The following is a 27,978-nucleotide window of genomic DNA, read 5'->3' as shown; positions in this document are numbered from 1 at the left end:
TTAATCTGTGGTGTGTAATTTAACGCCAAGCACTATGACAGCTTTTCTCTGGGAGGGGGGAGGGTATCTGGGAAGTAATTGTGTCGTTATGAAAGTTATGTTCTGTGACATTCACTAAGCCAACAAGAGAAGAGTAGAGAGGGGCTGTTATAGTGCTGTCTACTAATACATGTGCTATCTGCGGTTCACCTGGAAGTTCTTGCTTAGGAGTGAAACAACAAATTGTCTATTTACAGGTGCAACTAGTCCAAATCAACAGCAGACTGTGATCAGCAGTCAGTGCCCAAGACTCTGCCATCAGCCATCATGGAGCTCAGCACTGCTCTGCTACTAGGATTCGTCCTCCTGGGATTACTGTGGTGGAAGAAATTGACTCGTCCAAAGGGTTTCCCTCCTGGTCCTCCAGCACTGCCTATATTCGGCAACATGTTGCAGATGGGCTTTAACCTAAAGGATCTGCGGAAGGTGAGTGTATGGAAAAAATGTTCATCATTTGGTTCTGATGTGCAGATCTTTATGCATAAAGCATTTGTCACCAGACAGGTCTGTCTAACATGGACATTGAATCTAATTTACACTTCTGTATATTTGTGAGGTTTGTGCATGTCCAACAACGGTTTGGTTTTGCAGGTACTTGTTTGCATTGTTCAAACTGATATTTACTTATGAAAATCAATGTAGGTAAACTCAACCTTGGGCTTACATTGAGAATGCCAATCTGCTATTAACAAAATGTACCAAGAGGACTTCAAAGTTTAAGGGATGCTTTTATGGGGTAGATCATGTTGATGACTTTAATCAACTTATTTCAAATGTTCTAGTTCATCAGTTATCCATTCTGTGTTCTAGACACAAGATACGCCCAATGTGACATAAATGCTTAAATTCGAAGATCTCCTGGCAGAAAGAAGATTAGGGCTCTATTTAAGACCTGTCGCTATCGCAGCTATAGAGAATCTTCTTTCATTTAATCATTAAAAGGTCGCCAGAGTGGCGATACTTGCTGGCAGTGGTAAGAGGACTATTATCATTTGTCAGACCAGTGCAGGGTCCCTTGGCGCATGCGTGAGCCGCCAAATTATAATAACTTTTGTGATGTGAACAGAACCACCTGGGGAACAGAAGCTCACGTTGTCTCAATTACCTTTGGTAATTGGTTGTTAGGTATGCGTGTAATGTATGATATACATAATTTCACAATTCTAAAAAAATAAATAATATGTCCTGTCATCTGTATGGCTGAGCATCCTGGGAGATGTAGTTCAGCAATAGGTGTGGGGCTAAAGGTTGCACTGTATTGTGGTATTACCATAGTTGTCAACATTTTGAAACATTTTAAAATATTTTGCTTCAGAAGCAGGTGAGGGTCAGGATCCACGCTGGGCGGTTTGTTGATACGTTCACTATCACTGGGAAGGCCAAGGATGTGTTGGTGGCGGCTAAGGCAAGAGGGGGCATAGTCGAGGAGGCCTATAGGTCCTATGTAAATTGGATGGAGGGCATGTTAGTCTTTGCCACCTGCTATTCTGAGTCAAGGCCGGAGGAACACATGAATGTGATAAAGGACATTTACATGATACAGGAGATTGTACAAAGAGTATGATTCCTGGCACCACATATATGTGATTCAGTAGTTAAGACAGTCTAAGTATAGTGCATAGAACAAGTACATATTTGGTAAACCAGACTCACAGGAGAATCCTGATGGTTTTATTATATTCTATTGTAATTTTATGTGCAAACTATTGGGAAACAGAATTTAATTAAAGAACTATGCACTATACTTAGACTGTCTTAATTACTGAATCACATATATGTGGTGCCAGGAATCATACCCTTTGTACTTTGAACAATTTATGTACAGCTTGGATAAATGTTATCCCAGTGCAATACCATTCAGGGGAAAGGCCCTCAACTTGTACCCATTGATAGTATATGTACACGGCAGCCTAATAGTGATTTAGGGAAGCGCTTATCTTTTCTTTGCTCTTGTAATGATACAGGGGATGTATGTACATTCCAAAGAAATTAGGTGGCACAAGTATGATGAAGCTTTCCGTAAGAAACATGATGGTCTGCTTGTGATGACCTTTGGTTGCAAAGCCGTTGGTGTGACTGGAGGTAACGCAAACTAGAGGTACTGTGCCTGATGGTGGGGCTTCCAGGAGCAGGTCTGGGTAAGTAACCTGACACGACCTTTATTTCCAGGGGTCAGTATTTTGCCTTTAAAAGTTGACATTGCGATAGATGCTCAGCCTGTCACTTCCGGCATTCTTGTGCGGGTGTGGAGGTGGTCACCCCAGAATGGATTGTACCAGACTTACAGGGTAGGCGTCAATTGAACGTGCATTGTTCGGTGGCACCCCTCGTTAAAGTTTTTTTCTCCTGTGATGTTGGATGAGGTAGCCAAGTGGTTGGACTGGTATGTATGATGCTTTCTTTCAGTGTGTTATTCCTCCATATTTCTAGTTGTTGCTGAAACCTTTGCTGGTGAGTATTGTGTGGCATTCTTTTGTATATTGGGCCAATAAGAATGCCTCTGCTCATGACTTGACTATCTTCCTGGGGGCCATGAGCATTCTATGGTTGGGCATTAGGGGGATGCGTTGGGATTCATTGTAGATGCTGTCTACGTATGAAGCTCTGTTTGAGATTCCCAAGGTGCTGGTTCTCCATTTGGGTGGGAATGATTTGTCAAAGATTAGGGATCTAGTCCTGATAGCCAGCATTAAGTATGACCTGGCCTCAATAGTGGCTTGTTGGCCAGGAATTCATTTGATTTGGTCCAATATTATTCCAAGGAGGGTATGAAAGGGGGCTAATAGCCCAGCTCACATTGATAGGGCCCACTCTAAGGTGAACCTGGTCATTGGTAAATATTTGGCTGGGGTGGTTGGATCCATGGTGGTGCACCACACAATTAAATTTGAGTGCATCTCACTTGCATAGATCAGATGGCATACATGTTACAGAGGATGGATTGGTTTGTTTTGTAGAGCAACTTTTTCGGGGTCTTGATGAACATTGAAGGGTCATGGTGGTGGTGGGCTTCGGTTCTGGGGTTTGGAATCTAGGTTTGGTGGAAAAGCAGGCCAATCAGCAGCCATCAATGATGCATTCGGGTGGTGGTGGAGCACTCGCCCTCAAAAGGGAGGTTCATGTTACTAACACTCCACTTTGGGGAGTTATGGGGCACTGCTTTTGATGGACGAGTTCTAGCTACTGAGCCAAAAGAGGGAGAGTGGGACTATGTTACCTAGATGTGTCAAGGTATGTTTTTGTTTCGTTGTCTAATAGCTGATTGGTTGTGATTTTTATTTGTCACTACGCTAATTGATTTATTTGCAATAAAATACATGAATTTTTTCTTTACCAAACAAGTCTCACGTGTCTTTATTTATTAAGTTAGAGAACACTTGTAAGGGCATTTTGTGAGGTATCAGTAAATATGGAATCAACTGCTAGGTGACTTTGGGTGACAGAGGGCAGGTAATTGGCCCGAAGGCATAAAAAGCGTAACCGCAAATACGGAATGAACCGCTAAGTGACTTATAGTATACTTTTTGCATTTAAATTGTCCTTTGCTGTAAATATTATCTTCTAAAGCCTAGACAATAACAATAGATGGTAAGAATTGCATGTAACAGAGAGGAATGTTATTATGCAGTTGATCAATATTGAAATATATGGACTGTTACATTGACAGAAATTTTCAGGGACAAGTCAATAGATCCCAGCATTCTCTGGAATCTAGGGACAGTGGGGAACTATGTATTATTACCCGTCTGTGCTCTTCAGTGTGCATTATTGCAGGGCAAAAATGAGTGCAGCAGTATATCAGGCAAGACCAGTAACACGGGTGCTGCACATGTGATCATGATAAGTCAATGTTGTGGCTATGACCGTGCATATTTTATCCTTATCTAAGTGACAATATGTTATACTGTATGTAAATTCAGTTTTAGAACATTACTACAGATTACAACACATTCATAGTTACCAACATATTCATTTCCAGAGGCATTTTGCTGCTGATATAGTGTTATCTGGGTGCTCCCACATGATAATGTATTGGTGGACCTTGGAGCACTACAGGGTCCATCATGCCATGCTTACAGAATGTGGATACAATGCAGTTTTCTTAATTTTTTTATGTACTTCACTGCAATAGGTAATAATTTATATGGCCTAGAGAAAGATAACAGACGATAGCAACAACATCAAAAAGCTTGATGTTATACAGGGAAGCTATGTGTCACTATGTGCCCAAGTTACATTAAATGGGACTCATAATATTTGACACCACCTTAAGCAGTGGAGAGAATATGGCCACAGCTTTTTATTTATTTCCTTCATAAGTTGAAGGAAAGTGGTGTACCAGGCAACCAAGTGCCACCTAAAGGCCACGGGCAACCATGCCCCTAACCACGTAGGCCATGCTTAGCCAAACCGCTCACCCATTCATCTGTCCCGGTGACTACCAAAACTAGGAAGTAATCACCCATTCCGTGTGACGGGAATCCCTTTTAGTACCACTGTCAGGTCCTGTAGTACCCCCCTAAAAAATAAATGTACAGTCCTGTCCTTTCCAAGGGACCACTAATAAGCCCCCTCCCTTTAACTACAACACAGGTTGTGACAAAATCATGTTAAATAACCTTAACAATTATATATCCATTCTTTAATTAACATTAATTTTAGGTGCAAAATTAACTGATCAGTTTTTATCTTTCTAGTGCAAGTGAGACAATGAATGCAAATTTCTGATTGGTTGCTATGATTTTGTGCAAATATTACACCTACATGCAAATGAGCCTTGATTTAAATAATTATGATAATCACTCTCCACCTAACATTTTTTTACCTTATACTACCTAGTTGTAACACAGCATAACTTTACCCTTTCTATGTTAGATGTCCAAGGCTTACGGTCCGGTATTCAGCATCTACATGGGATTTACGCCGGCTGTGGTTGTCCGGGGGATCAAAGATCTCAAAGAAGTTCTGGTGACTAAAGGCATTGAATTTGCAGACAGGCCTCAGAACAGACTCATAAAAATTGTCTCAGGAGCCAGAGGTAACTCGTGTGCTCTACACCAATTCTCTGTCTTGTCTTCTATCTACGGAATGATAACAAACTGGTACAGATGTTTAGAAAACATATCCTGAGATTTGCGTGTACAATGAAAAATATCAAGACCAGCCCAAGTATTCATCGTTGCAAAATATCACAATAGAATGAAAAGCTTAACAGAGCCGTAACTTAGAATTCTAGCGCCTGGGGCGAGAAAGACAAATGCCGCCCCCTAGCCTCAATTTTAACCAAATTAACCTAAAATATTCCTAAATTGCGCCCCCCTTCAGCATTGCGCCCTAGGCAGTCGCCCCTGTCACACAGCCCTAGTTACGGCCCTGCCTAGCTCCCTATCACATGATGATTTAAAGGGTCGTTTATTCAGGAAAACATCCAAAGTAAAATTCACATTTTAGTTACAAACGTAAGTGATGTATGTAGATAATGCTCTGTTGAGTTAGTAATGAGGAGACAGGGAAGTTCCAAGCATATGACTTTGTATGAGGTGTATCCGCACAGCAAGTGCTGCAAATTGTGCAAGCAAATAGCTCAGGTGATGACGGGAGTCTGGATGTCCAGACCCAGTTAACTAGGCATGGCAGAGGTTTTGCAGAGCTGCAGCACAGGACACCGTACCTCCCAACACTGGAGGATTGCAAAGTGGGACAGTTGACAAAAGGGCGTGTCTGTGTCATCCCGGGGGAGTGGCCACAACCCCGGGGGAGTGGCCACAACCCCGGGGGAGTGGCCACAACCCCGGGGGAGTGGCCACAACCCCGGGGGAGTGGCCACAACCCCGGGGGAGTGGCCACAACCCCGGGGGAGTGGCCACAACCCCGGGGGAGTGCCTAGCACTCTAACAGCACTAGGCCGCACCTTATTCTCCTCGCCTAACCATAAAACACCCTTTCATTGCTGTGTGCAACAGTGTCAGTGTTATGCAGAGCAGCATTGAATACATTTGCCTCCCAAAATTCTGGCCTGAGTGGGACAAAGCTGTCCCTCAAATAGGGACTGTCCCGTCTGAATCGGGACAGTTGGGAGGTATGGAACACTCATTCCTCCTAGTAGACCAATTTAGTCTGGTCTGTTATTCTTTATTAATGACATGACCCACCCAGTTATGTGAGGAAGGAGTGGAGCTATCATACTCCATATAGATCTCTACCCTGCCACATCAGAATTTCCAATATTTATCCAAGTAAAATGTGATACGATAAGTCCCACCCACTATCTGCACAAACCACTCCCCTGATTCATACAACCCTGGTCTGCCCTGGTCCAGCAAAGAGATTTGTATATTCCAAATGACCCCCACCTCGGTGTATAAATCCATGCACAGTACAGAATATCTATACACATGTCTTACAAATGCTGATTTGTGAGGTCACAAATGTGCGTCCAATTTGAGGCAGTAATAAATTATTTTCCGTGAGTGGATTAGCACTTCTAAATACTTACGGTTTTTCTATTCAACTGTGTAGGACAGTAATGACTAATTTTGCCTATTTAAATGTATAATTTGTAAAGCATGTCACTCTGCATCATGTACAAATGGCAGTGTGGTGCAGTTAGAGGTGAGCAGCATTTGTCTGTTATGGCTCTGTTCAAAACTAATTCCTTAATTACAGCCATGGAGCCAGACATGTGCAATAAACGTTTAAACTGTTTATTGCAGAAAAAGCATAGTCCAGGGAAAGCAAATAAACAGATAGCAGTTCAGGCTGAATGAAACGATGGACTTCCAGATATTGCCAAACAACAGGTAAACAATAATGAGACACAGCAAATTATTTACCTGAAGCAAGTTCGCAGTAATAGCCAGAAACATGCAGGTAATCCAGGGACAAAGAAACATGAGCAGGCTTAGGAACTTGAATGACCAGCAAAGGATTCTGGTATAGGCAGGCATATATAGGACACAGTCAGGTGTGGCTGATTAGCTATCTGTTCTAGTTAACCCCTGATAGTGGGAAAGGTAAACAGCGGCACCTCTGGAGGATCACAGGTACTGCAGAGCAATATGCACTCAGAGATACAAGGCAGATACTAACATTGTTTAGAACAATTGTTGATCTGTATAGTATTTCTACACCATTATTATTATGTAAGCACTTCATAGTTTTAGTTAGCAAAGCGATATGAACATCTAACACTTTCACAAAAATGCTGGAAGGAATTTCCCTTCCCCAGAATTCATATTATGAACATCTACAGAAGTGTTTCTTACCTCCAGTCCTCACGCACCCACAACAGCTCATGTTTTGAGGAGTATCCCTCCTGGAAGCTGGAGGGATAATTACTGACTCAGTCAAATAGATTAACTCCCCTGTGCATGATTAAGGAGATCCTGTAAACATGGGCTGTTGGGGAGGTGTAAGAACTGGAGTTAAGAAACATTGATCTACAGTATATCTAATCTGCTTTATTGTACACTATTTCCCCGCTGATATAAATATCATCAATCTCTTTAACCCTGATTATTACAAGGCTTAGCAGTTGGGACACATGCCATTATACTTGTACCGCTAGTCTTAGCTGTATTAATCTCTTCAGGTTTGGTGTTTGCTACATATGGACGAGCATGGAAGGAGCACAGACGCTTCACCCTGTCCACACTCCGGAATTTTGGGCTGGGTAAAAAGTCCATGGAGGAAAGAATCTGTGAGGAGAGTACATACCTAATTGAGGAATTAAGAAATAATAAAGGTGAGCCTAATATGCCAAACATCAAGACCAATCTTGACGTTAACGTACTTCTCTCCGCAGTTTCAAACTATGATCCTTTCCTCTTTCAAATCCTCTTAAGGTTTTAGTTTATTAATACTTTTAATATCATCATCATTTATTTATATAGCGCCACTGATTCCGCAGCGCTGTACAGTGAACTCACTCACATCAGTCCCTGCCCCATTGGAGCTTACAGTCTAAATTCCCTAACATATACACACGCAGACACACAGACTAGGGTAAATTTTGTTAGCAGCGAACTAACCTACCAGTATGTTTTTGGAGTGTGGGAGGAAACCGGAGCACCCGGAGGAAACCCACGCAAACACGGGGAGAACATACAAACTCCACACAGATAAGGCCATGGTTGGGAATTGAACTCATGACCCCAGTGCTGTGAGGCAGAAGAGCTACCACTTAGCCACCGTGCTGCCCAATTATATTAATACTTTTAATATATTTGAATGTTTCTATCATATCATCTCTGTTCGCTTTTGAAGTCTTTCCTGATAAGTTTTGTTATGCAGTTCATGCACTATACTAGTAGCCCTTCTCTGGATTGCTTATATTTTTGGAGACAGGGCCACCAGAACTGTACACATTACTTGAGGTGATATCCAACAAGTGACCTATAATGTGACATCCCTCTTCCTGCTAATAATACCTCTTCTTATATGACCAAGTTTTCTACTGACTTTTCCCACTGCTTGACTACCCATATCTCTCTTTTGTTGTTGACTATACATCAATATTTGTTTTACCCTTCTGGGATATTAACCCTCTCACCTCAATCACGTGAGGCTGACAGAGGTTAGAAGTGGTCGGAGGAGTGTGCGCTGAGCCCTGCTTGGGTAGTGGATGCAAAGCAATTGAGACAAATTAGGAAAAAAGAAGGGGTAATGTGGGACACACTGGTGAAAATGGGGGCATGTGGGTATTAATCTGATGAGGAGGGGGGGGCATGTGGGGGAAAAGAGGGTGAGCAGGGGTGCATTTGATGGAAAAGCCGGTGGTCAGGGTGTCATATGAGAGAAAAGGTGGTGGGCAGGGAGTGGCATGTGAGAGAAAAGTTGGTGGGCAGAATGTGAAATGTGAGGGAAGAATTAATGGGCAGAGAGGCATGTAAGGGGAAATTTGGTGGGTTGGGGGGGGGGTGTAAGTGAGGGGAAAACTGATGGGTAAGGATGTTAAGTGATGGAAAAGTTGTTGAGCAGCAAGGGCATGTGAAAGAAAATCTGTTGAACAGCAGTGAACAGCTGAGAAAAAGCAGGTGGGCAAGGGGTGGCATGCGAGAGAAGCTTGTTGGCAGCAGGAGTATTTAAAAAAAATCTGATGTGTGAAGGGGCATGTAAGGGAGAAGCTGGTGTGCAGGTGTGAAAATAATGGAAAAACTTATGGGGGTGGCATGCGAAAGAAAAGCTGGTGATCAGGGGGAATGTGAGAGAAAAGATGGTGCGCAGGAGGTCTCGTGAGGGAGTACTGGTGGACTGTGGGCGTGTGAGGGAAAAACTGGTGAGTACAGAAGCTCATGTGAGAAAAAAGCTAGTGGACAGCAGGGGGAGGGGCATATTTGTGTGTACCAGGTGTGAACTTTCTATAGTGATCAGTGAGTAGGGTAAAATGAGTAGTATTGACCGATTGGAGGAAGGGGCCCAAATCAGTATTTTGCCTATGGTCCAATGGGATTTCCGATCTCTGGTGTGCTATACTGGTTACCAGCCCGTCATCATTTAATTGACTACAACATCAAATTTTCTGTCCTATGGCCACACCTTTATCCATTCCACTATTTTTGAGTCAAATACAGGGATGATAAGTTTGTGAGTTAATTTATTGTGGGATATCGTGTCATTAAATACACTATATCCACTAAGGAAGGGGCCTTATCCGAGGCTGAACAAATGGCAACTCATGGAATTGTGTGAGAATCAAGGGATGAGCCCTAACCCTGTGTATACGAAAGCAATGATAATCAGGCGGCTGGAAAAATGGAACTGGGCTACAGATAGAGAAGATGATAATGAGATGGATGAAGATGCAGACACTGATGCAGTAGGGGAGGAGGCATGTCTGCCTACTCTTGCAGACATGCATCTGGCTGCGAGGATAGTAATGATCCAGTCACAGTATTGCTGTGGTTCCTGTCAACCCTAGGCTCAGCCACTACTGCCATCGAGATGGCTTTGCCCATTGACTATGCTCTGGGAGTGCAAGTCCGGATACCAGCCCCTTCAAAGTACAGCTGCTCAGCAGTATGCAACACCAGATCAATGCCTTGTCTGGGGATACAGGGAGTTTCCCTTTTTTAAGGAAACTTTGACTGATATTGTTAGCCATCTTCAAGTGTTTGAGTCCATGATGGGAGTAGATGGTATCAAGTAGGCAGAGATAATTAGGTCCCAGTCTGACAGAATGTGCGCTTAAAGCATGCCATGCGTTGAACCCTGCAGCATGTGGCTCATTTTGCTGTAACCCCAAAGACCTACAGTTCCAAGTTCCTGTCACTAGGCAAGATTCGCAAGTGGAGTTCATGAGCCAGTTGTGAATAGCATGCAACAGATGGATGAAAGGGGAAAAGGCAGTCAACGTGGCTGAAATTAAGAACTTGGTAATGTTGGAGCAGTTTCTGCTAAAGCTAACTCCTGAGGTCAATGATTGAGTGACTGCAACCCACAGTCCCCTCTAGATGTAGCCAAGCTGGCTGACAAGTATGTGGCAAGTCGGCCACTGTGGAGAATGTCTGTGAACTGGGATCATGGAAGGAACAAGGTCCAAAGATGCTGCTAACAGGACCAGTGAGAAGCATCAGGACGCAACAACTCCCAGCATCCTCACTGAGAGTAAGATGCAGAGAGCTGCCCAACCCACTGTGTTTCTTCAGTTGTGACTGACTGTGTCATATACAGAGGGACTGCGCAGAGGCAAAGAACTTCTTCCAGGAGTTAGCCCTGAGCTGCCACATGGACCCTTCCTAACAACAGGATGGGGGAATGCTACCCTGATGTGCCAGAGGAGGTGTTAGCATCAGAAATGTATTTTGTCACAGGTGTCACATGCCCCTGACTAAACTGCGAGATGAGACCGATATGCCCAGGAAGGGGTTAGAGAGTGTCATGGGAGTCATCAGAGACTCCCATGGCAGTCTATACTCCCCTGGATGATGACAATTACATGACCGATGAAGTCCTGTCAGGTATCACTAACACTATTGATCCTGCAGGTAAAACAGCCATGGAAACCTCCCTGTCGCTGGAGGAACTGCTCTCTGTGGGTATATCTTTTAGGCCGGGTAGGACCCGGCAGTGATGGACTCCCATCAGTGCTCTATGTAGCACTGTTGGACCTTATTGGCCCGGTGTCACGGTTGGCTTACAAGAAATTGATCCCTAGGCTCTGCTGAACATGGCTAGGCCCACCCACGGTCGCGGAGTCTAACAGACAGTTCGTTTTCACCAGGAACTCCCACAAGGAGGTATGGTCTTAGCTGCACCAAGTCTGCAGGACGCTGTCCCGTTAGTGAGTGTACAGCAGAACGATGTGGGGGAGCCAGGTGAAGTGGATGGAGACGATGGAGTCCACAGACGAGTGGCATAAATACAGGCACAACAATATTATAGGCTGCTAGTCAGCAGCCAATAAGTCACTAGGAGAATAGGTGCTCTGTGGTATACAACGATAGGACAGAGGCTGTCACTATGAAGTACTCTGGAGATGGTAATGGAAGTACTGGAGCAGCAATAGTTCAACACAGCCAGAGGCTGAAGGCTGACTGGAGTGGTGGAGGTAACTCGTAGTAACAGCTGATGAGTCCCAGATGAAATGGCAGCTTTGAACGGTAGCGATGAGAGAACTGAAGCTGTCACGATGATGTACTCTGGAGATGGTAATAGAGGTACTGGAGCAGCGATAGTTCAACACGGCCAGAGACTGAGAGCAGGCTGGAGGAGTGGAGGTAACTTGTGATAGCAGCTGAGGAGTCACAGGAGTAGCGGCTCTGAGTGGTAGCGATGAGAGAACCGGAGCTGTCACGATGAAGTACACTGGAGATGGTAAGTGAGGTACTGGAGCAGCGATGGTTCAGCACAGACCACGAACTGAGAGCAGACTGGAACACAGGCAAATCACAAGGAGAACAGGAACCAGAACCACAGGCTGCAGGAAGTGAGTTTGAAGAACAGGCATCAGACAGGTGAATCCAGGAGGTTTAAATAGTGCTCCAGAAGTGCTTAGCCAATGAAAAAGAGGGAGGAGGTCCTGAAGTGCAATAGGCTTGCACCTGCACAGATCTGAATATAGCTGAATGAATGAACTGAAGAATGTCTGATGCTGGGACATGGCAGTCTCCAGATGAATGGAATACAGGTAACGAGACAGGCACTATCTGCGGGACCGGAGCGTTACACCCGGTCCTGCTAGAGCTGTACAAGGAGATGGTGGTGGAGGACAGAATGCCTCCCACTCTGAGGGAGTGAATGATTACAATCCTGTACAAACGCAAGGGGGAGAGGTGTGACCTTAAAAATTGGAAGCTCATCTATCTCCTGTACATGGACTACAAGATCCTCGTCACAGTACTAGCCAACAGGCTGAAGGGCGTCATTGGGCAGATAGTTCATTCATATCAGACTTGCAGCTTTCCTGGTTGCAGGATTGCAGATAGCCTTGCACTGCTGAGGGACACGGTCCATTACATCAAAGATCGCCATGCACATGTGGCCCTGGTCAGTCCTGATCAGGAGAAGACCTTTAATCATGTTTCTCATGAGTTTATGCGTAGGGCTTTGTGCAGATTTAGTTTGGGAGAAATGTTTTGTTCATATGTTAATCAGATGTACCTTGACATTTACAGCTCAGTGTTGGTGAACAGCTGGAAGACTGACCCTTTCCCTGCTATGTCTGAGGTCAGTCAAGGTTGTCCTCTTTCACCTCTCCTTTTTGTTTATTGTATAGAGCTCTATGAGATGTGCATCAGTCAGAAATAAAAGGTATCACCGCAGCAGGTTCAGACCGACAAGAGGCTAAGTGCTTGCTCTTCATGGATGGCGTCACTGTCTTCCGCACTGACCAGTGTTCGGTGACAGCACTCATCCAGACCTACAAGAACTTCAGCCGAGCTTTAGGGGCAAAGGTCAACTGCAGGAAATCAGAGGGGATACTCTTCAGGCAGTGGCATCTGTCATCCCCCAGTGCATAACCCTTCACAATCAACTCAGACTTCATCAAGATTCTGGGAGTTTGGTTTGGTGAAGAGGAGGAGGCCCTGAAGTAATGAGAAGAAAGATTGGCAACAGTTTGGCAAAAGATTGGTTTGTGGACCTCACCATCTAAGGGAAAGCACTGGTGCTGTGCAACAAATTTCTTCCCATTCTGTAGTACACGGCCCAAGCTTGGCCACTTCTTGCTGCCATCTGCAAGACCATCATGAGGACAGTCTTCCACTTCATCTGGGGCTCCAAAATAAACAGAGTGAAGTGGTTTGCTATGTACAAGGAGCTCCTCAAAGGTGGGAAATGGGTAATCAATATCCCCACCATGCTGCAAGCCTTCTTTGTTTGTAATTGCATCTGCAGGACTCTTATTGAAAAGAACACTTGCTCTGCTGGAGAGTCCATGTCTTGCTTTTTCATCCTGCCCCTTTGGAGGGTCCATGGTTGGGACCAGTGGGACAGCTCCTTTTCTTACAACTGGACTACACCTTGGTTTTACCTGGATGTTGGACGGTTTGTGAGGAAACACCATCTGGAGGGACTTAAACCAGACTTGTAGAAGCCAAAAACTATCCACAAGCTCAGTAGAGCTAAGGACGTTATGGAGTCTGTTCCAGGGCTCCCTGCAGAAACTGCTAAACATGTGAGAGAATGTGGCATTTAAAAGGTTGACTAATACACATAAAAACATTGCATGGATGGTTATCCAGCGGGGTTTGCCTCTCAGGACACTTATGCACTCCTGGAACCTGTGCAGATCTGTCCACTGCCCCTTCTGCATCACCAGTAGGAAAACAGATCAGCAATTTTTTGGGGACTGCCGTACTGCTCAGGCACAGTTGGATGTCTTGGAACATGAACTTAAGGACAGTGTGCTTAGGACTTACCTTTCATACCATTCGATATTCTATGGATTTTTTCCTGGACCCACACTCTTGGAACAATCCAGGAGGCCTGGCGCCTTATGAACTGTTTTAAGGACGGTATATCGCTTGCCAGGAATCGCCTCATTTTGAAAAGGGAGTAGATGTCCATCCAGGACTGTCACACGCTGATCCACAGCCCGCTAAGAGACTATAACTCCATTGACAGTCCTGAAGAAGAGGAAGATGATTGATTTTGTCTCCCTCCTTCTCCTCTGTGTGTCTATTTTTCAATAAGGCTTTGGACTTGTGACTCCCCCTCCCTTAATCTCTCCAACCCATCAACCCATCACTGTTTTGTTGATATGCCTTAATTTATTCACGCTCCCTTTATATAGGTCTGACCTTCAGTAAAGTTTTGGCCAGTGATCCCCACGTTCTCCCTTCACCTACCACCCCCTCATATCCATTGCTTATTTGAATCTGTTGTGTTGTCAAAGTGATGCATGGTTAGTGCAGTACTTGATATATAGTGTAAGATGTCATATCTTGTACCTTATGTCTTGTATTGTACTAAAAAGTATGTCTGATTAGGTTCACAGTTCATTGGGCTTACAGCTGGGTTGCGGCACAGTACACTTGATTTTAATGTATGTTTTTTTGTGCCTTATACAAAATAATTATATTTTTTCAATCAAAAACAATCTATTCCTCTCCTGAGGGGGAGACTTTTTGTAATACAGGCTTTGATTAGCCTGTACTAAAAAAAAAAGAGGCATTATCACAGAGGTGACAGATCTTTTGTAAAAAAAAAAAAAATACTTTATCCATTAATTAGTAGTAAGATTTACAATAACAATTTGCAAATCTTTGTATTTTTATTTGGAGATATGAATTTAAAATATAATGAATATCCCCTTTAAAATAGCGAACAAATGTTGCTGGTGTTATTATGTATACAAAGTGCTGTATCGAAAACCTCTTAAATATTAAAAAACAGATTTTTTTTTTTATTGAAACTTCAAGTGCTCTAAATGGTGACGCTAAGCTACATATAGTTTATATCCGATCCACTATCATCATCATCAGCTATTTATATAGCACCGCTAATTCCGCAGCGCTGTACAGAAAACTCACTCACATCAGTCCCTGCCCCATTGGAGCTTACAGTCTAAATTCCCTAACACACACACACAGACTGAGAGATACTAAGGTCAATTTCATAGCAGCAGAGTGTGTGAATAAACCGGAGCACCCGGAGGAAACCCACGCAAACACAGTGAGAACATACAAACTCCATACATCTATATTTGTTATCTACACTATGCCTATGCTTTATTCATTCATTAGCATACAAGTTACCTGTACTTTAATTGGAGTATTATTACAATATGCTCTCTTAATAGTTATCTGATTATTATCTAAGTACCAGAAATTATCTGCTTCTCTATATTTTTGTTTAGCAATTATCGCTGGTGTTTTTCAGACACTCTGTATGACCCACACTTTGTCATTAGTAATGCCGTGTCCAACATAATTTGTTCCATTGCATTTGGGAAACGCTATGAGTATGAGGACCCAACATTCAGAAATATTCTTAAGGCGCTCAATGAACATATGAAGATGGTTTTTGGTTTTTGGGGTCAGGTAGGTCATTTCAATCTGCCTTTACTTGATGGTCACCAGTGATACAATGAATATTGATACTTTGCAAAGTTTGCTTTTAACGCTTTAAATATGTAGTATATGTAAAACTTATGGACGGAAATGGTCTATTTGCCTGTCTCATGCCTATGTAGTTGTACACCTGCATTCTGGTTTTGAAAGCCTACTTTTGAAGGTTGTGGCTCTGACTGGAAATGTACATTGTGGAAAGAGTGAAAATGTAACTTCAAAGTCTATTCTACTTAACACCATCCTACCACCACAATTCTCCTATCACCATGCTACTATAACCATTCTACCACCACAATCCTACTATCACCATGCTACTATAATCATTCTACCACCACTATCCTCCTATCACCATGCTACTATAACCATCCTACCACCACAATCCTCCTATCACCATCCTACTATAACCATCCTACCACCACAATCCTCCTATCACCATGGTACTATAATCATTCTACCACCACTATCCTACTACCACTATCCTACCACCACAATTCTCCTATCACCATGCTACTATAACCATTCTACCACCACAATCCTACTATCACCATGCTACTATAACCATCCTACCACCACTATCCTACTTACTATCATCCTACCACCACAATCCTCCTATCACCATGCTACTATAACCATCCTACCACCACAATCCTCCTATCACCATGCTACTATAACCATTCTGCCACCACTATCCTACTTACCATCATCCTACCACCACAATCCTCCGATCACCATGCTACTATTACCATTCTACCACCACAATTCTCTTATAACCATGGTACTATAATCATTCTACCACCACTATCCTACTACCACTATCCTACCACCACAATCCTCCGATCACCATGCTACTATTACCATTCTACCACCACTACTCTACCACCACAACCCTCATACCCCATCCTACTATAATCATTCTGCCACCACTATCCTATCACCACAATCCTCCTATCACTATGCTACTATAACCATTCTACCACCACTACTCTACCACCACAATCCTCATACCACCATCCTACTATAATAATTCTACCACCACAATCCTCATACCACCATCCTACCATAATCATTCTACCACCACAATCCTCATACCACCATCCTACTATAACCATTCTACCACCACTATCCTACCACCACAATCCTCCGATCACCATTTTACTGTAACCATTCTACCACCACTATCCTATTACCACTATCCTACCACCACAATCCCCCTATCAACATCCTACTATAGCCATTCTATCACCACTATCCTACTACGACTATCCTACTACGACTATCCTACAACCACCATCTTCGTACCACAATCCTACCACCACAATCCTACTACCACCATCCTACCATCACAATGCTACTACCACTTTAGGACAATCCTTTTCATTAATTTAATCTTTTCTGTTTTTCTCCAAAGATACTGTTTGGCTTAATTATTTGCTTCATTTAAGTCTTGTATAAATCATAAGAGTGAGGGGATGTCAGAAGTATTTTTATTACATGTTTCTAGAAATGCACTTTCCCATATAAAATGTACCTGGAAGGTATAAAGGATCTGCTGACAGCTGTTTTCCACGATCTCCAAGGATGTGTATAAATGCTCTCATAAATAGGAGGACCTCCATTAAGCTCACCTTCTCTACGCCTTCAATCTAATTTAAACATATTCCCACAAAATGTAATTTTGTTTTTGCATGTGGACGCCCTGATCCCCCCCATCTCCTCCCATCAGAACATTTTGTACACCCTTTGACCTCTACTTTTTCATATACAATCCCTATGCTTATTACAGTCAGGTATGACTGCCGAAAAATAGGTGCAAATTGCATATGCATTATAGGAGGAGCACGTTTTGCACTTTCACAAATGACTCTCAGGGCTAGATTTACTAAGCTGCGGGTTTGAAAAAGTGGGGATGTTGCCTATAGCAACCAATCAGATTCTAGCTGTCATTTTGTAGAAAGTACTAAATAAATGAAAGCTAGAATCTGATTGGTTGCTATAGGCAACATCCCCACTTTTTCAAAACCGCAGCTTAGTAAATATACCCCTCAGTGTGCTAGAAAGCGTATTAAAGTATCAAAATTAACCATACAGAAATTTCCTTTAAGAAAGTATTAGGTTATTATTGCAATAATCTAATACACAATAGCACAAGGCTGAAAAAGTGAGTAGGGAGCATCACCTGCATGAACTTAAGGGTCAACTTAAGGGTCTCTGGATAAACAGCCATCCTCTCTCTGACTGTAATACAAGCATGTGAATATTAACCTGTTTCTCACACCTGTTTCTGTTCTTTTTGTTTTTTAGCTATTTCCCTCTCACTTTCCTTCCCTCTCTACTTTTCATTGATATTTCTTTCACACCTTTCTGCTTTCCTTAGTTCAAACATTATTTTTCTTTCTCACGCTCTTCCCAACTCTCACCTCTCATTCCCTTTCTCCTCAGTTATTTTCCCTGCATCTCCTACTCCAACTCCTTCTCCTGCTCTCTTCTATACTGTCCCCGTCATAATCACTCTCTGTAACATCGTGAGACCGCTCAGGGAATCAGATGCCAATGGCAGCATGCCGCTTCCACGCCCCCTACCATTCACACCCCTGCTGCCATTTACTTGTTTTGCCAATGCAACGCCTCTAAAAAGCTAGATAATTGTAAAAAAAATGCTAAACTTTGAAATATCTAATGCTGTTATACGGTGCCAACAATATTAATGTTCTATGTTTTTTTTTTCATTTAGCTCTACAATTTATTGGGATTTATAAAATATCTTCCCTTAGCACACCAGAAGATTTTCAAAAATATAAAAATAATTTTTGCATTTCTGGGGAAGATTTTAGAGGAACACAAAAAATCCAGGGTCCCCGGACAACCTCAAGATTACATAGACTGTTATCTGGAAGAACTGGATAAGGTAAAGCATTTGTGGAGCATGTTGTACCAAACTTCTGAAATTTTGCACAATGTGGTGTATTCATTTATGGGTCAAGCAGGGTTGGGTATCTCAGTAACTGTGGAAGTTCTGGACAGAGGGACCTAAGACTCTGTCAGTTATGGGAGATGGGGCTTCCAAAAGGTTTCAGCTGGGAGTGCACTTTTGTTCTTGGCTGTTGTGAAAGATGGTGTGTGCTGTGGGCACAGGTTCATCCACTTAATGCACGTAGAAATAAAGTTATTCTTACCTACTCGTAGCCATGGAGCTTGTGTTAGTTTGCCGTAGTGTTATTATACAGGAGATGTGATCTGTGGATGTTAGATATAGATATGCAGTCATGGTCCGTAGAAGGTGGATGAGTGGACTGGATGGAAGTAGACCTAAGATTGCAAGAGATAGTAGCATGAGTAATGGAATGAGCACTTTTAGGTTAAAAATACAGTACAACCAAATATAGTGAAAATATGCTGAAATATTACAGTTAAGGCAGAGTGGAACAAGTAGAGTTCTGTATTATGCTAAGTGTAGAAGTAGAAAAAGGTAGGGCAATAGGGACGGGTCCTTGGTGGAAGTGAAATGGTGTGTAGGAGAGGGAAGAGTATGGGGAAAGATCGGGGTCCGGAGAGCGAAGGGAAGTACAGGGCAGGGGATAGAATGGGGGGGGGGGGCTTTGTGGGGATGTGTGCAAAGGTTTATGAGATGGGAACAAGTAAGTGTTAGGATGTTTAAGGGAATAGATGGTGAAAGTTGTGTAAAGTAGGTAGTATGGGGGATATTGGAGTGTGAAGTAGGCAGGAGTTGTGACAGAAAGGGTGAGGTGTTTTAGAAATGGCAGAGTAATAAAAGTGCGGTATGGTGAGGTAGGGATATATCAGTAGTTAGCACAATGAATTCAATAAGTTTAATCAAATAAATTAATTAAATAAATAATAAGTATTACAATATTTATTCAAGGTTGGAGTTGATTGTATGGGATAACAGTTAGGGTAATAGAGGAAGTAGTAGCAAGTACCTGTGAAATAGTCTTGAAATAGATAAATAAATGAAAATGAAAAAAATATAGAAACAAATAAAAAATCAATAAACAAAGGAATCAAACTGCTAGGAGTGTAGGATTAGTTGCAAACACGTTTCACCATGTTGCCTGGCTTCTTTAATGGGTTCTATCTCCAGAATGCCTTCTACCTCCTACCTCAACTCAACCCACTCCTTCACCTATAACAGACCGCAATAGCTTCTCTATTTCCAAAAGGTTTGTCTGGACTCGTTCTTTGAAGACAAATTGTGTGTAAGACAATTATAGGTTCACTAAATGGGCTAATTTTCTTGCAGTTGCATATGACAGAAGTCTTCATTTTGACCATTTGAATATAAAATAGTGTGTACTGTACTTAAAAGTACTAAAGACTCTGACCTGACTGAGATTAGGCCACGATGTTCGGTCCTGAATGTAGGTGTAAACTTTTGGCAGAAAATTGCAGCGTTACATGTATATTTTCAGTTGCACATATCTTAAGACACGTGCAACTCAAAATAAAGTGTATAGATGTGAATGGAGTAAAGATAAAGCTACAAATTGTTGGTGATGACTGCAGTATTTACAATGAGTTAAAAAAATAATGCTGCCCCTCTCCCCCCATAAAAACAAGTAAGGAAATCAGGCGTGCAAAAATGGAGTGCCCCCCCCGTCCCAACTTAGGGACAACCATCCCCATACTGAATAGCACAGGGACTCATCTTGACACCTCTGGGGTGATGGATGCCTGAGTTATAATAGTAGGATGTGAAAGATAGAGTACTAGTACCGGCATGTCTATGGCTGCCAGAGCAAGCTAGAGTTTATGGAACTACAAGCGCCAAAATGTCCTGGCAGCCAGGGCCTAGTTCCACAATAATACAAGGGGGAAAACAGACACTAAATGAAATATCAACTCCAAAATCCATAGAATGCTTCTTTCCTGAAGTAGTCCTTATGGATTAAAAGTAAACCATAACATGGTCTTTGAGGTCAATTAAGTGATTCATTTGCATTGTCACACTGCTAGGAGCAACTAGAGTTGTTCCGTTATGGCTTTTAATTTTATTAAAATAGAATTAAAAAACCCTGTGGACTAGTTCAGGAAAGAAGACAGAAGATTTGCTATGGATTTAGGAGTTAGACAAAAATTGTCATCAGTGAGTATTATTGCAGCAGCCTTTAGGCAATATTTTGAGATGCGGCCAAGTGTAACTAGGCTGTATCTCCAGCGGGCGTTCTATACTTGAGTGTGCATGCGCCTACGGTACGGAGTGTGCACTTGTCCGTAAGTGACCATGGGCCTGATTCATTAAGGATCTTAACTTGAGAAACTCCTTATTTCAGTCTCCTGGACAAAACCATGTTACAATGCAAGGGGTGCAAATTAGGATTCTGTTTTGCACATAAGTTAAATACTGACTGTTTTTTCATGTAGCACACAAATACTTGATAGCTTATTTGTACACTGAAATTTGAAGTTGATATTTGTGTGCTACATGAAAAATCAGTCAGTATTTAACTTATGTGCAAAACAGAATACTAATTTGCACCCCTTGCATTGTAACATGGTTTTGTCTAGGAGACTGAAATAAGAAGTTTCTCAAGTTAAGATCCTTAATGAATCAGGCCCCATAAGTTGGTTGGTCTTATGACAAAATCCAAATCAGGTCATAAAATTGAATAAACATATTTAGGAGTGTAGAGCAAAAGTTTCCTTGTCTCTGCAAAGAAACAAGTATTTGATGCCGCTATTCCCATGCACATCCTCACACAACTTAATATGGTTCCAAAGGCAGAGAACTAGAACAACCTTTTCTTAGGTTTGACTCCAAGTATCTGCGTGTCATTATTTTGGCCCCCAAATGAGTCCATTCCCACTAGAAAGGTACTGCATGTCTGACCGTCAAGGGATCAACAACAAATGGGGGGGTCACCTCTGGATTAGAGAACTCAAGAAAGCATTCTAAGGAGCGGGTGTATCAAAGTGCATCTTTTCTGAACCACAATGTAAAATGTGATTTTTTTCAAGAAGAATTCAGACATCAAGACATATTTATTCAAAACGGTAGATTGCAACCAGCCCTTCCGGTTCTGCAATACAGGGATTGGCAAATCAATATAACTAACCATCTTTAAATGGCAGTAGGGTGGGCAGGGGGTGGTGGGAGCAATTATAAGTGGCTTGTAGATAGTTCTGCCCCCATTTTTTGTCTGGTGCTGTGAGAGAAACAGAGAAATAAAAGACTACTCTGAGCAGCCCCCAGGGCTCCTGGTAGGGGTCACATTAGGAAAATATTTTCTTATGTGGTAGTGCAGCTTTAAACATTTTTGCTGAAAAGAAGAGATGAGAGGTGAAGGGTGAAAAAGAACTCTAAGATATTTGGGGGTATATTGGTATATTTACTAAACTGCTGGTTTGAAAAAGTGGAGATGTTGCCTATAGCAACCAATCAGATCCTAGCTGTCATTTATTTAGTGCATTCTGCAAATTGACAGCTAGAATTTGATTGGTTGCCACAGGCAACATCTCCACTTTTTCAAACCCGCAGTTTAGTAAATATACCGCTTGGTCTATTTATGTTTAACTGGAAGTTCTGGAGAAAATGTTTCTCAACTGTGCTGGACAGTGTTTTGCAGTCATAGGTGTACCATGAGTTGTCCAGCTTTTAATGTATCTTCCCCTTGTTATGTACCCAGGAGCAGGAAGACGGTAACCAGTCAACCTTTGATGAGGAGAACCTGTTCACATGTATGTTAGACATGTTTGTTGCTGGGACAGGGACCACATCTGCTAGTCTGGAGTGGTGTCTTCTTTATATGATACTGCATCCGGACATTCAAGGTAAAGTCTACCCAAAATGTTCAGTCTCATTCACTGATGTTGCTATTGCTTCATGTTGGACCTGCCTATAATGAAGTGGCTGTTTCAAGCAGGAGGTTAAGACAAATAATTGAAATACTAAATCTTAACAACTGATTTCTACTTTGTTGGATCTAATAATAGTCAAATTGAGATGACATATATTAGACTTCTAAAAATGTGTATACAAGTTTGTGTTTGAATATTTAAAGGTTTGGTGATCTCCAGCCAGTTTATTCGAGTCTTAAATTTTCTTTGTGATTCAGGTTACGATATTTTGCCATTAGTGTGTTAGAAACAATGGTGACATAGCACATGTCTTACAGCAAACAAAAATGTAGGGAAAGCAAGTGTGAGAGATAACAGTCTACGTCTCACAGGATAATGTTTTGGAACACTTTTTGAGGACAGAAATGACAATGTGAGTATTACAATGTATCATATTTCATTCCAGAGAAGTGTCGGGATGAAATAAATAAAATCCGAGGAGACAGAGAACATCTAGACTATGAGGACAGAGTGGGGATGCCGTACACACAGGCTGTGCTGCAAGAGGTCCAGCGCTGTGCCTCAGTCGTACCACTGGGAGCCCCTCACTCAACCATAAAGGACGTACAGCTGAATAGCTATACTATACCAAAGGTGAAGAAATCCTTTTAAAAAAATAAGGAAATAATTAGGATGTCAACTGGATTCATCTATTATGGCTACAAATAGGTCAGGGTCAAATCTAGATAACAAGCCTTTACTTTGATAGCCCAGCGGACATGATAAATTTTGGGTGTCACTGATCTGTAAACTGATTTGTAGCCACTGGCCCAGATTGGAATTCAACACAACACTGTAAGGCCCAACGTAGTATATAGCAAACCTCCAATCTCTGGTGACCAGTGTATAGCAGACAATATGTGTTGTATACTGTACAGCAAGCTTGGAATCTCTAGTTGCTAATGTATTGCAGATCTCCAATCTCGGGTGGCCAGTGCATAGTAGACCTCCAATATCTTGTGGCAAGAGTATAGTAGTTTTCCAATCTCATGTGGTCAGTATTTAGGAGACCTCCAGTCTCTGGTGGCTAGTGTATAGTAGTTTTCCAATCTCAGGTGGTTAGTATTTAGCAGACCTGCAGTCTCTGGTGGCTAGTGTATAGTAGTTCTCCAGTCTCGAGTGGCCAGTATATAGCAGACCTCCAATCTCTTGTGGCTAGTGTATAGTAGTTTTCCAATCTCAGGTGGTCAGTATTTAGCAGACCTGCAGTCTCTGGTGGCTAGTGTATAGTAGTTCTCCAGTCTCAGGTGGTCAGTATATAGCAGACCTCCAGTCTCTGGTGGCTAGTATATAGCAGACCTCCAGTCTCTGGTGGCTAGTGTATAGTAGTTCTCCAGTCTCAGGTGGTCAGTATATAGCAGGCCTCCAGTCTCTGGTGGCTAGAGTATAGTAGTTCTCCAGTCTCGAGTGGCCAGTATACAGCAGTCCTCCAGACTCTGGTGGCTAGTTTATAGTAGTTTTCCAGTCTTGGGTGGTCTGTATATAGCAGTCCTCCAGACTCTGGTGGCTAGTTTATAGTAGTTTTCCAGTCTTGGGTGGTCAGTATTTAGCAGACCTGCAGTCTCTGGTGGCTTGTGTATAGTAGTTCTCCAGTCTCAGGTGGTCAGTATATAGCAGACCTCCAGTCTCTGTTGGCTAGTGTATTGTAGACCTCCAGTCTAAGGTGGTCAGTATATAGCAGACCTCCAGTCTCTGGTGGCTAGAGTATAGTAGTTTTCCAATCTCAGGTGGTCAGTATTTAGCAGACCTCCAGTCTCTGGTGGCTAGTGTATAGTAGTTTTCAAATCTCAGGTGGTCAGTATATAGCAGACCTCCAGTCTCTGGTGGCTAGTGTATAGTAGACCTCCAGTCTAAGGTCGTCAGTATATAGCAGACCTCCAGTCTCTGGTGGCTAGTGTATAGTAGTTCTCCAATCTCAGGAAGTCAGTATTTAGAAGACCTCCAGTCTCTGGTGGCTAGTGTATTGTAGTTCTCCAGTCTTGAGTGGCCAGTATATAGCAGACCTCCAGTCTATGGTGGCTAGTATATAGCAGACCTCCAGTGTCTTATGACTAGATATAATAGACATCTAGGGGTAAATGTATCAAAAGTTTTCCAGCGGGCTTGAAAAGATCAGATTCTAGCTATCATTTTGTAGAATGTACTAAATAGCTAGAATCTGATTCTTTTTTCAAACCCGCCGGAAAACTCTCAGCTTGATACATTTACCCCCTTATCTCTAGTGGTTAGTGTTTAGCAGACTTCTAATTTCTGGTGCCCAGTGTACAGAAGAACAATGATCACCCCTCCCTGTGGGTTATTACTATCTTGCCACTTGCATGTTGTTAGGGTAAGAGCTGCCAGGGGCCGTTGGTTATATGGAGCGGATTTGTTTATAGTATCTCACAGTCATGAACAGACCAGACGCTAGCAGCCCTCAACTAGATGTAGCTTACAGCTCTCAGCAGCTCTTCCCTAACAATCAGCAAGTGGCAGAGCAGTGGGTATAGGGGGGCCTGGTTCTCAGGACAGACACATGGCACTGGCCTGATCATGGACGTGGAATGAATCACTGACATAGACAATCAAGGAGAGCAATAAGCACAGGGCGCCAGTGAGAGTCAGTGGTGCAGAGGCCAATATGGAGTCACTCTCGCAATCTGGGCAGTTAACTGACCCAGACCAGAAAAGAAGGAAGACCCTCAAACATATCAAACTTTAAACAGCAGATTACAAGCATCAGATCACACCATTGAAACACTGTATTTATTATTTTAGTTTTGATCCCAGTCACAAATTCTTCTCACAATGTAATCTTGGCACTTCCAGGTCCACATTAGGATATTAGTGGACCTACATAGCTTTATGCAAAACATAAAGCTCACTTGCAGCTGTATCACGTATGTCAATTATATCAGTAAGACTAGAAACAATTACTGTGACACGATCCACCAAGATATTATAATTACTGTACTGTTATCAGCTCTTTAAAAAATTCAATCACAATGTAACTTTTGGCTACATCTTGCTGCTTTGCACTAATGTGTGCACCGACGTACAAGAGCACATCATAATAATTTGTATACCTAATTCTGTGGCACATTGCACTAAATTGTTTAATGTGATCCATGTTGTCCATCCAGGGAACGGTGATTATACCAGATCTGTCCTCAGTGCACTATGATGAGAGTCAATGGAAATATCCACATGAGTTTAATCCAGAGAATTTCCTGAACGAGGAGGGAGACCTGGTGAAAGTAGACTCCTTCCTACCCTTCTCTGCAGGTAACACAGGGCAATAGGGATGGATAGCGGGGAGTTTGGTGGGTGCATAATGCGTGAACAATAATTTTTATTACTAGTAAAGAACAATGAAGATAAGATTAGATATTGACTTTATCCATCTATATTATCTCCGCACACTGATTTCTAGTTATTTGACTCTGTCACTGAACACTTGGATCTGTGAGCAGTTTAGTCACTTGTGGATATCCAGATTGCACAGAAATGGTTGATCAGGCAATGGGTTGAATGATCTCATCACAATGGAAAGTTGGCCACAGATACTCACAGCCATTTCTGGGTCAGCCAATGAACTCACAGACACGCCAATAGGGATAATTGGTAAATACCATCCATCTGGATTGAATTTTGATATGTTAGAATGGGCCAACACAACTGTGTCCACCATGTGCATTACTTTAGGACATAAAGACCTCTCGTGCGGGCAAAATGTTACAAATCAATAATAATAATAATAATACTTTCTCATATTTGTTCTACAGTTTAGTATGGTAGCACACGCTACTTATACAAAGTAAATTCAAATTCAATGACAGAGCGCTTCCTGCTGGCCACAAGTGGTACTGCATATCCGTACTGCACACTCCAGTTTACAGCAATCCTCTCCCCTGTCACTGCTATTGTTAATGGTCTTGGGCAGGCGGGGGACACTGTATGAATGTGTTATTTATCCCTGCTGCCTTCCATCCAGGCACGGTACCACACTGTTACATTCAAAGCTAGTAATAGGCTTCTTCCTTCTGCCCACAAGTGTTACTGCAGAAGCAGTCCTCTGATTTGCGGAGACTTAGAAAAATGTAAATTAAATATAAATGTGTATGTGTAATTATTCCTGTCTTCTTCTCACAATGTAATAATAGTCTGTATCTGATGTTCTCACTTATTTCCATTCAGCAATACCCTGGGCTGAATTAAATAATTTATGATATAGAAAAAAAAATATCGTTTTCATGTTAATTAATTCAGCGCAGGTTACTCAGGTCAGAAATAAATGGGAAATTGCAAGTTATATATTTTTTGTCATATCAGCAGTCCATGTTGATTTGCTTTATTGACTCTCTGCTGAGTCTTAGTTTTTTAGGGAAGAAGTGTTGTGTGTTCAAATCTCTGCAAACATCAGCTCCTATCAGTGGATCTGCATCAATCAGCAGAATAAGCTAACACTGGCCTTCAATAAGTAGCTGAAGCAATGTGCACTAACTGATCAATTTAATTAACTGTGTATGGCAGAAATCACAATACTTACTTCCAACTAAGCACTCTACTGATACTGTGACACTCACTAGGAGGCTAGAGGTACTGTACCTGGCTTAGCACCCTTCCCTCTGCTGTTAAACTGCTTCACTTGGCTTTAAAAAGATCAAAGCATGCAGCTGCAAGTTAAAATAAAAACCCATTCTATTCTATGCAACAATACCCATTTGTGTTCATAATTGCTTCTTCCTGCACTCACATTTTCTTATGCTGCTTAATCCATTTCAGTGTGTTCAAGGCATGAACTCTTGAAAATGTTCATGCATCTCTATTGGAGTGAATTGTGTATAGTGGTTAAAAAAGCATTCCCATTCATGTCAATGGTCCATTCATTTAAATGGTCCATTCATGTTAATGGGCTTGTATGCTGCATGCAGTAATGTCTACTATTTTAGTATAGGGCTGGATAGGGGTCTTAGGAACTTCAGTACATATATTCGTACCATGGATAAAAGTTTTATGAGATATGCCTTTAATGTTGTTCATATGTGCCCATACTTACATATTGCAGATTCAGTGCTCTCCTCTGATCACCCCTCTGTTTTCTCTCAGGACCACGGAGTTGTCTCGGGGAGAATCTCGCCCGCATGGAGATCTTTCTCTTCTTTACTACTATACTGACACATTTTAAATTCTATTGGCCAGACACCAAGCCACCTCCAGACTGCACCCCGGTGTTTGGGCCTTCTCAAACTCCTAAACGTTTTCTGATGAGGCTGGTACCCCTCACATAGAACTGATCATCTGAAGACAAATAGAGGAGAAGAATGCAGAGATCATAGCCCCTCACCACCTTCAATAAACTATTCAGCACTGATATGATAGGAAAACTAGCCATGTTTTGTGACGATACCTGATGTCTGAATACAATAAAATGCTCAGTGTTAATAACTTTTATCATTACACTTATACCTTAATGGATGAACACTTAAAACCTTCTTATCTAAAATAACGACATGGACACCAGATATAAGTTTGGCAAAAAGGGGCGTATTTATTTAGTGGAAAAATTTTATTTCAAAACTCTGAATGGCAACGA

General features: G+C 42.2%; 2 protein-coding genes across 2 annotated transcripts in view; both read left to right on the top strand.

Annotated features, from left to right (window-relative positions):
* LOC142104326 (cytochrome P450 2J4-like) overlaps positions 1-27,978 on the top strand; it is a 258,403-nt gene that overhangs the window by 38,383 nt on the left and 192,042 nt on the right. The window lies entirely within an intron of this gene.
* On the top strand, positions 50-27,830 carry LOC142104322 (cytochrome P450 2J4-like). Its single transcript, XM_075188920.1, has 9 exons — positions 50-465; positions 4,915-5,077; positions 7,631-7,783; positions 15,361-15,521; positions 18,283-18,456; positions 22,193-22,337; positions 22,810-22,997; positions 25,526-25,667; positions 27,492-27,830. The coding sequence occupies exons 1-9, from the start codon at positions 307-309 to the stop codon at positions 27,671-27,673; spliced, it is 1,467 nt and encodes a 488-aa protein (XP_075045021.1). The 5' UTR covers positions 50-306; the 3' UTR covers positions 27,674-27,830.

The sequence above is a fragment of the Mixophyes fleayi genome, chromosome 10 (genome assembly GCF_038048845.1).
Source record: "Mixophyes fleayi isolate aMixFle1 chromosome 10, aMixFle1.hap1, whole genome shotgun sequence".
NCBI classification, from domain to species: domain Eukaryota; kingdom Metazoa; phylum Chordata; class Amphibia; order Anura; family Limnodynastidae; genus Mixophyes; species Mixophyes fleayi.
The sequence above is the reverse complement of the archived record's forward strand: the minus strand, read 5'-3'. Positions and strand labels throughout refer to the sequence as shown.